The 10,515-nt window shown below is 33.3% G+C and overlaps 1 protein-coding gene across 1 annotated transcript; it reads right to left on the bottom strand.

Moving 5' to 3' along the window:
• Positions 1-3,675: 3,675 nt before the first annotated feature.
• LOC11437804 (ABC transporter B family member 9) lies at positions 3,676-9,669 on the bottom strand. Its single transcript, XM_003593793.4, has 12 exons — positions 9,434-9,669; positions 9,247-9,301; positions 8,668-8,843; positions 8,345-8,566; positions 8,008-8,246; positions 7,372-7,897; positions 6,612-6,885; positions 5,655-6,294; positions 5,337-5,565; positions 4,976-5,242; positions 4,633-4,896; positions 3,676-4,536 (listed from the first exon to the last, which is right to left on the bottom strand). Exons 1-12 carry the CDS (start codon positions 9,560-9,562, stop codon positions 3,892-3,894), a joined length of 3,666 nt encoding a protein of 1,221 aa, XP_003593841.3. The 5' UTR covers positions 9,563-9,669; the 3' UTR covers positions 3,676-3,891.
• Positions 9,670-10,515: the final 846 nt, after the last annotated feature.

Here is a 10,515-nt window from a genome sequence, read left to right as displayed (position 1 = left end):
AATAAAAAAAAAAACTTGTCAAGTATTCTAGTGGCTAGAATTTAAGTGGGGTGTCCCCCTGCATATAACAATACATGTCCTTGCCAACTGAGCTATGCTCACGGGGACAGTAATATTTGTTTTTATTTGATCATAAATAAAAATAAATGTGCGAGCATAATACTATATAATTAATATTTATTTATTTATAATACTACCTCCCTAAAAAGAGTTTCATTCTCGAATTAAAAAAGAGAAAGAGAGAGATAGTATGATATTGAATTAAAAAATACAAATAAATTTTAATAATTAATTTTTAAAAATAAGTATGATTTTATTACAAGGTAATTGTGTCATGTCATATATAAAATCTAAAAATAAGTATGACTTTTTTAGTACCCAAAGTCTTTTGAATTATGCTAACAATGTGTTGTTTTCAACAAAATTATGTGGTATAGCTTTTAATAATAATATGTTGTTTAAAAAAAATGTGAAAGCAGAGTTAGAGAAGGAACATGATAATTAAAAAAGAATAATAATTACTAGAGATGAGAAAGCAAGTGTATATTGCTTTGTGCATTTAAAGATATAAAGATATATAGTACATTCTTTCATAATAAGTCACACTTTATTAGGGGTTGCAATGTCATTGACTCATCATTACTAATTTTCTTTTAATATTTTGTTAGTCACACTTTGTTAGTATTTAGTTAATGAAGTCCATTCTTTTCAATACTTTTCTCTATAAAAATGATCGAACATATAAGCACATATTAGTAATTTTTATTTTTAGTGTAACTTAAGATAGAAGTATAACAGCAACGTATGCATACAAAAAATACTTTATAAAAATTCTCCAAATTTATTATCTAAAATTCTACATTAAAGAATTTGAGTTATCCTCTAAAATGCATCACTTCATAAAATTACCACATTATGTACTTGCAGAAAAAGTACAATAAGGATTCTAGGGTTAAGAATCGTCTATTAGGGTTTAGACTGAATATTGGATACTTGAGAGTGCTCTCAAGGGTGGTATTTATAGCCTTCTATGGGCTTGGGTTTCGGTTGCTTAGTCTCCAAGTAATAGGGGTATTTAGGCCTTTTGGGCGGTTTCTAGAAGGTCTAGAGGTTTAGGAAGGCGGCTTCTGCGCCTTGGGCCTTTCTTCAAGGGCGCTGAGTCCTTTCTGAGGGTCTAAGAAGCCCTTTTGGAGGTCTTTTAGGTCCTTAGGAATATTATGACGGTCCACATTATAATTTCCTTAACTCGTAATGTCTATTTCATATTCATTGCAATGAAGGTTGAACTTAATGCTTTAGAAGCTAACAACACATGTTAGTAATTTCTATTTGTTGGAATATTAGTGAATTTGGATGGAAGTTGGAAAGAATAAACACATGTTTCTTAGAACTAGTGTTGGTATGAATTGAAAAATATCTCACATTGGAGAGACATACCTTTTAGTAAGTGTTTATATAAGTAGGGGTTACCTCCAAGGGTGTGCCCTTGGTGTAATCATTATTCGAAAGCTCTTTTGTAACAAATAAATCAGATACATTCCAACAGAGTATACGGAAGGTTCCAGATATATCCACTCATGAAAACAAATATGTGGTTGGCTTAAAGATTAAGTAGGCTTAATCCGGAGGCTAACTTGATCCTTAAGTCACTTCTGTTTTAGTACGAACTTTCACTATAAAAGGAGAACTCGTCTCACTTATTCTGCACACCGAAAAACACAGTAGATGCTTCGTGTGCTTTTCCTCTCTTCTCCCCCTTTCGACTTGTGTTGATGAGTCCTTCTTCCTTTCTTCTACTCCGGTTGTCACTTCGTTTTCGAGTGATTTTCGTACCATATATAGAGTGGTTTAATCAAATGATTAAACCATATTTGAGGGTGTTATTTGAGAGTGTACCCTTGGGGTAATCATTATCTGAAAGCACTTTTGTAAAAAATAAATTTGTTACAATCCGATATGATCCAAATAGAGTGTACCCTTGCTTAACTTTGTTGTTAGAGACACCCAATTTATTCACTATTAATAAATGAATTTTTAATCACTAAATTACTTGACTCAAAAAAAAAAAATAGATCGTCAGATTCAAGGCATGTGGTAAAACCTATGTTATTGAGAGAGTAAAAGGTTAGACCCGTTTGTTATAGATTTGAAAAATGTGGTTTTCTTTTGTGTTTTTAAAATGATTTTTTTTAATTTATTAAAAAAAATGATTTAATAGTGAAAGTTATTTTAAATTCATTTGTTTTTTTTTTCCTTTTTGAAGGGTTCAAATTCATTTGTTATAAGTTAAATGAGAAATTTAGGCATCCACTAACAAATACTCATGGTTAAAGGTTTCAATAATTAAAAATTACATATTTTTTATAAAATAAAATAAAAAATATCTCTAAAAAATAATTGTTATGAGAAACTATTTGAAATAGCTTCTTATTTTAAAAAATAAAATAAAATTGAACATTGTTAAAAATATTGTAGCATAAGGATCAAATATTTGAAATGACTTGGGTGTGTTTGTTTCAAGTTTATCAAATTTATTTCTAGGAATAACATTCCTTGGAATATAAAGATAGGAATTTTATTCCAAGGAATTTAAGAAAAATATGTTTGGTTAGCTTTATAATATTCCTAGCAACCATAAAAATAGGGATTATAATAGGAAAATTATTTATGAATTTATTCCCATCTTCATGGGAACTTTATTCCCACCATTTTTCTTGGGAAATTTTTTCTATTCCCAGGAACATTTTATACCCGGGAATAAAATTTAGTAAACTTGTAACAAACATAGGCATATACATTCCTATCATTTTATTCCCAGGAATCAACAATTATAACTTGAAACAAACATACCCTTTGTAATATGATGGTTTAAATCCATTCCTCATCTACTTAAATAGTTCTCAATTAAAAATATTATAACAAAATATCAAACATACCCTAGAGTCACAGGTTTTTATTTTTGAACTTGTGATTTATCATTGACTTTTAAATAAGGAAACTGTTAACAAACGAGTGTTTCCGTGCACTTTTAAGAATTTCAAATTTATTCATTAAAAAATATAAATATTTCAATTTCTAATAAATTGAATAAATAAATTTTTATAAAAATTTACTTTCGTTCCTTAGATAAAATTAATTCATTTAAAATCAATTTTTGTGTCCGCTAAACCAAATATGAAATGTATCAATTTTTGTGTCCAAAATGGATCATCTTCATGGTGGATCCAAATCACTGTCAAACGTAGAACACCATTGTCTCATCCCAAATTCCATTTCCCCCAATCAAATGGGGTTGCAACTAAATGAATCAATTTATGCAACCAAAATGAATTTAACTCATTCATGCCTTGTTATTATGTAAACCAGTAATTCTGGAAAATTGTTCTAATTTATGCAAATTTAAGAATAAATTTTTTTAAGAACTATTTCTATGCTGCAGTGGTTGCTGATGAGGTAAGAAATCTTGACTTGCATTGCTTGAAACTAGAGCAGATTCAATATTCATTAAATCTATATTGTAAGCAATATCTTGGGACACAAGGCGAAATCTCACGCCGCTCTGTGTCATTGATATTTGCTGCTAGCTAGGCCACTAAATGTAATCCTAGCATAAAGATGCATTTTAGGAATTGAGGCCAAGCACTCAAATATCATATAAATATATTGAACACATTCTAAATTAAACATGGCTTAATAAAATGTAATTGGTACACAGCAGAATTTTCATGAACATAGTAATACAAATAAATGGTCATAGTAATAAACAACAAAAACGATAGGGAGGATTTTGATATAACATATGATATTGATGCTGAGACTTTAGATCTTATTCTTGCGATCTAGAAGAACTTCAAAGATGTTAGAGGAGTAGTTAAGATGATATGAAATATCTTATGATGCGCTTGAATGAAGAGCTACTAATGAAGCATAAACACCATCAGTAATCTTCATCAACACTTCATGTCTTCCCTTTTCAGCCACCACCCCATTTTTAATCACGGCTATAGTATCAGCCCCTCGAATTGTTGTAAGACGGTGAGCCACCACCACAGTAGTTCTGTTCACACTCACTCTATCTAGAGCCTCTTGAACTATACGCTCTGACTCAGCATCAAGTGCACTTGTCGCCTCGTCAAGCAAAAGTATTTTGGGGTTTTTCAGCATGGCTCTTGCAATAGCAATACGCTGCTTCTGTCCTCCTGATAGCTGTGTGCCTCTTTCCCCGACAGAGGTGTCATAACCATTTGGAAGAGAGCTTATGAAATTGTGTGCATTGGCTGCTTTAGCTGCTGCAATTATCTCATCCTCCATAGCACCTCCTTCTTTGCCATAAGCTATGTTGGCACGAATGCTTTCGTTGAAAAGAATAGGCTCTTGACCAACCAAACCCATCTGTTGTCTCAACCAGCTTAGTCTGAAAGTTTTTATATCCACTCCATCTAGTAATATACGTCCAGAGTCAGGGTTATAAAATCTCTCTAAGAGACTTATAACTGTTGATTTTCCACTGCCACTTTCTCCAACCAAAGCAACAGTCTACATAAAAATATATCAACAATTATCTCACATGTTCTCAAATGAGAAATATTTTTCTCAACTCATTAATTATGACATCGCTAAAGTAATGATTACCTTTCCGGCAGGGATGTATAGACATAAATCTTTGAAAATTTGAATGTGAGGTCTTGTTGGGTAATTGAAGCTGACATGTTGAAGTTCAATATCGCCTGTGACTGTTTCTAATGTGACACCTTCATTGCTGCTGGAGTCGATAGTAGGGTTACTGTCTAGAATTTCAAATATTGAAGCTGCAGAATCTTTGGCCTTATTAGTGTCGGGTGCCAAGGTACTAGACTGTGAAATGCCTACTGCTGTTATAGTTAAACTAAAGAAAACCTGCATAAAATATCTCATGAGAATGACAAAAAGGAATCAAGTAAATGTTGAGAATCTTTAAGTTGATTGATTGTTGTACCTTGAAAACTTCTTGAAAAGTTGCTTTCCCGTGTTGCACTAGGACAGATCCTATGTAGAAACAAAAAGCACTCATGCAATATAGAGCGACAAAAGAGAAACCAAATCCTGCACCACTCACAAGCCCTGAATGAACACCTTGTTTTTCTGGCCCTGAACATTTCTTCTGGTACATATCCATCACCTTTGATTCTGCATTAAATGATGCAACAGTTCTTATGCTACCAACAGCATCATTTGCCACCTGACTTGCCTCTTCATACATCACCTACATAGATAAAAGAAAGAAAGAAATTAATCTCATGATTTCCACTATTTATAATCCCCTAAATTTAATGGACAAAACAAAAAGTAATGCAAACCTTGGCGTCTCCACTGAATCCTTTAAGAAATTGCATCTGAATAATTCCTTGTATAAGTACCACTGGTGAAACAGCCAAAACTATAAAAGCCAGAATCCAATTAGAAGTGAATGCTAGAATTAGACCAGCTGTGATTGTTGATAGGTTTTGCACTATGAGAGCCAATGTGTCACCAACAAGACTTTTCACAGTTGAAGCGTCGGTGGATAACCTTGCACCAACTGCACCACTGTAAGATGATTCATTTATTTCAGTTTGATTACTCAAAAGTATTATATCTTTATTTTATCTTGAAGCAAAAATACATTTTAAACATACCTTGAATTTGCAGGGTCGTCAAACCAACTTATTTCTTGGTGCACAACTTTTGCAAATGTCAATGAACGGATTCTTTCTACAAGTTTTCCACCTGCAATCCCGAAGAAGTAATTCTGCAGTGGTAAAATCACTAGAGTTACCAAACCTAGACCCACATATAGAAGTGACCAGAGCCTAGCATCTTTCCTTTGTTGTTTTGGAGGTTCATAAAACATAGTAATGGCTGATGAAAACACTAGGCCAAATACAGGGAACACTGCACCGTTCACTATTGCAGCAATAGATCCAAGAAGTAAGACAGGAACCTCAGGTTTGTTCAGGTAGGCCAAACGTCTTATAGAAACGTTTTTGTGTTTCTTTTTATTATCAAGTTGACCTTCTTCAATATTTGGTTCATCTGTTTGTACACCACTTTCATGAGGAAGAGGAAATATATTTGATTGGGAGTGTCTCCCTGATGATCTTTGGCTTATTGATTTCACAAGGGAAATTCTCCGGTTAGAAGATCTAGACATTTCACTATTAAAAATGTGACTTGAATTATCTGCTTCAGACTTTTGGTTTTCTTTTTCTCCTTCTTGTAGACGAATGAGCTGAGAATATGCACCATCGTCATCCTTGATTAACTCATCGTGTGCTCCTAAATGGAAGCATGCAAAAGTGAATACACTTTCCAAGATGTTGTTACAAAAATCAATTTGTGTAGAATTTCGAAATGACTTAATAATAACATTTAGTCAATATATCAAAAACTATATGTTTTGTCGGTGTAAACTAATTTTACATCGACGTTCAATGAGAATCCAGTTTTTTAAAGGTATTTTTAAAATGTGATAGAAAATTAGGCTTAGATGGCAATATGATAAGTTTTCATTTATGTCAATGTAAACTAATTAACACCGACAATGTATCCCCGTTAATCATAAGGTAAAGAGAAAATGTAAGTTCATATATAACCTTTTTCCACGATTTTTCCCTGATGAACCACTGCAATTAGGTCAGCATTTCTTATAGTTGTTAAACGATGTGCAACAACTACGGTAGTTCTTTGTGTCATAACTTTTTCCAATGCTTCTTGAACAACACGTTCAGACTCAGCATCCAATGCACTTGTTGCTTCATCGAGAAGAAGGATTCTTGGGTTCTTCAATATTGCCCTAGCAATTGCAATTCTTTGCTTTTGTCCACCAGAAAGTTGAGTCCCATTTTGCCCTGCCATAGTGTCAAGACCCTGAAAAAAAGAACCACAGTATTCTTAACTTCAAGAAAAGTTCTACAGCAGGCCACTTTTATAGGTGGTCTGCGATGGACCGATACTTTAAAATTGTCTAAAACTCCAAACACGACCGACGTTGATCCCTAAAAGTAGAAGAATATAGTCCATCTTTTTATAACATCTGAGACAATAATCTAATTGATGTCAATTTAAAAAATACAAGAGAAAACAGATATATGTGCCTCAAAACACGAGTGCACAACACATATTTGTTTTCCCTTGTTTTTATCAAATTGTCATTGATCAGGTCGTTGTCTTAACCATGAGGACAAAAAGGACCGCGATATTCTAGTTTTAGGATATTTTCAGTTACCGGTCTACTGAGGACCACCGCTCAAGGTGATCCACTGTACAATCCTCCTAACTTCAATTAAACTTAATCAAAACTACAAGCCTAAAATAAGATTCACTTGAGTAACATATTACAGTATTTATACACACCTGAGGAAGTTTGTCAATGAAATTCTTGGCATTTGCAAGTGTTATAGCTGTTGTTATCTCTTCATCAGTTGCACCTTCTTTCCCATATGCTATGTTCTCTCTGATAGTAGTGGTAAACAAGATAGGTTCTTGACTAACCAGTCCAATTTGTTCTCTTATCCATTTAAGTTGCAAGTTCTTCAAATTCACACCATCTATAAGTACTTCTCCGGCATCAGGGTCATAGAATCTTTCCAATAAACTGATTACAGTGGACTTTCCACTTCCACTTTGACCCACCAAAGCAGTAGTTGTGCCACTTGGAACAAACAATGAGAAACCATCAAAGATCTGCACATCAGGCCTTGCAGGGTAACTGAAATAAACATCTTTAAGTTCAATATCTCCATTTATGTCTTTCAAGACAGTACCACTTGTGTCATATGCATCAATTTTAGGCTTTCTTTTAATTGTCTCGAACATTTTATATGCTGCTGCTTGGCCTGCAGCAAATGCATCTAAGCATGGTGATGTCTGACCCAATGACCTGTAAAAGAATGAAATTATATATTTTCATCAAAGGTCCACAGAATTGTTATGCCTAAAAAATGATATGTCAATACAATTTGTTCAATCAAATACCAATGTCACACTTACATTCCACCAGTCATGAGAGCTATGATAACAACCATGACAATTCCACCAGTATATCCTTTCTCCAGGACTAACTTGGAACCATACCACATGGCCAGTCCATAAGTGCTAAAGACAATCAAAGACAGTGTCCCCATTCCTAACCCCGAGGCAATTCCTTGTTGAACTGTTGTAGTATAAGCAACTTTTAACTTACTATTGTAATTTTCAATTGCTTTTTTCTCCCCGGTAAAAGATGCAACCTTGTCAATTTTCAGAAAAAAAAAACCGAAGTCAGGGACAGTGATTAAAACTTAAATACAAATGCAAATTAAATAATCATTTGATGTCTGTGTCTTACTGTTCTGATGGCCCCTACTGTTTGATCAACAACATTTCCTGCTTCTGAATAAGCGGCTTGCCCACGAGACGACATTTTGGCCATCAACATAGACATGAATCCACCAACCACAACAACACAAGGTATACATGCAACCAAAACTACAGCTAGTCTCCATCCTTTTATGAAGGCAACCGCAAAGCCACCAAAAAATGTTGCAGCAAGTTGAATAAACTTCCCAACCTACATATCATTATAATATGCTTTCATTTATTAGCAAAATCATTACACATTATATATGAATTAATGGCGGTAATTGTATACTAACATAGGAATATATATACCTTTTCTCCCATGGCATCTTGAATGAGAATTGTGTCACCAGACATTCTACCAATTACTTCTCCTGTGTTTGTTTCAGTGTCAAAGAATGCAATATCCTGCTTTAATATGGTTTTCAAGTACAAACTACGAATCCTTGCAGATTGTCTTTCTCCTGTCACCATCCAACATGATACCTCTGCAGCATGGAACAAAATTACCCTTATTAATATTATGACAATGTTGTCACCGTGAGCATAGCTCAGTTGACAAGAACATTGTAGTATGCAGGGGCAGGGGTCAAACCCTAGATTCCCTACTTATTCACCTTAAGAGGTAAATTTCTAGTCAATATGCTACTTGACAAAATAAACACATCATGACAATGTTGCAATTATTAAATTGTGACCGTTGTGTTGCGGTTTTACTGTAAACCTTAATATTGCTAGCAAATGCGGTCGATATGACCACAATTGCGGTTGCGATATGATTGTAAAAACATCTGAAACCTTTATGGTTGCAATTACGCTTGAAGACCGCAATATAGAACCATGGAGTAAAAATAAAGAAGCAAGATAAGAGAGGGGAATGTTGTGTCTTACGTAGGAATGATACTATTCCAGATCCAGCAGCCAGGTAAATGAACAATAATGAAACCTGAAATTTCAAGTGCATTAGTTCATGCAATCAAAATTTGTACCAACTATGAATGAACTAGTAAGAAAACATTATAAAAATATATCAATCTCTATAATACAAATAGCTAGCTAAAGGGGAACAATAAAGCACCTTAGAAACTTCTTTGACTATGTGGTGAGGATCTATTGAGCCAAAGGTATTGATGATTTTGCCAAGAATGAGAGTCATGATAGGCTGTGTCATACCATTAGCAACGGCAGAGATGGTGCCAATGATCATCAATGTTACATCAAGACTATCAGCAAAAGTAAAGAGTTTGTGGAATGAAACTTTCTGGTTGGCTTTGTTATCTCTTTCATGTTCATCAACCTCAGTGTTATGTGCCATATTGTGAGTTAGAGTAAAGTGGGAAGTTGAATGGCAATAAACAAGGGTATTTATTCAAATACTGACTCATTCATTTTCATATCAAGATTCATTTTTACACGTAAAGTTTAATTTGATTTGATACACGAATGTAAAAAGAAAAAATCACCTTTCCATAGATATTTTAAAAATTAGCATAACAAAGTGGCATACTTCTTTTGACAAATTTAATTAGCCTAAGTCAAAAAAAAAATTAATGATTTGACGATTATAATTGATTGACAGCCAAACAAATTACACTACGAATTTATTAATTTATTCATATATTCAATTTATGAAAATTAAATGCATAATAAGTATTCAACTTAAGCAAAGGCATCCCGCTGCATTATGTGATCATGTGAGCGCTAACCGAGAAAAAAAATGCATAATAAGTAAAAGACTATAAAATCTATAACATTATAACTTTTCCAAACATATTCAATCTAGAAGAGTTTGTTTTGGGAAGTCCATCCTAAAAATGTAGAATTTTATTTTTTGGGAACAAAACAAATGTAGATTGTTTTTATCTTCATACCTCTTGACCATAATAATTAAGGAACGTTACCAAATCGCACATTATCATTAATTGTATTCACATCTAATCCCCTTCCGTTAAAAAAAAGGTAAAAAAAAAATTACAAATCTAAGGGCACCCTCCCATCCCATCACTTTTAAATTCATTAATTAATGTAATCTATAATAAAGATCATATACATCATTAATTGAATGAATTTAAAAATTTAAATTTTTTACTTATAACAGTGATCGTGTAAAAATCTAAAATGATATAGTAATATAAAATGAAGGATTATTACTCGTAGTGG

Source organism: Medicago truncatula, chromosome 2 (genome assembly GCF_003473485.1).
Source record: "Medicago truncatula cultivar Jemalong A17 chromosome 2, MtrunA17r5.0-ANR, whole genome shotgun sequence".
Classification (NCBI taxonomy): domain Eukaryota; kingdom Viridiplantae; phylum Streptophyta; class Magnoliopsida; order Fabales; family Fabaceae; genus Medicago; species Medicago truncatula.
The sequence above is the reverse complement of the archived record's forward strand: the minus strand, read 5'-3'. Positions and strand labels throughout refer to the sequence as shown.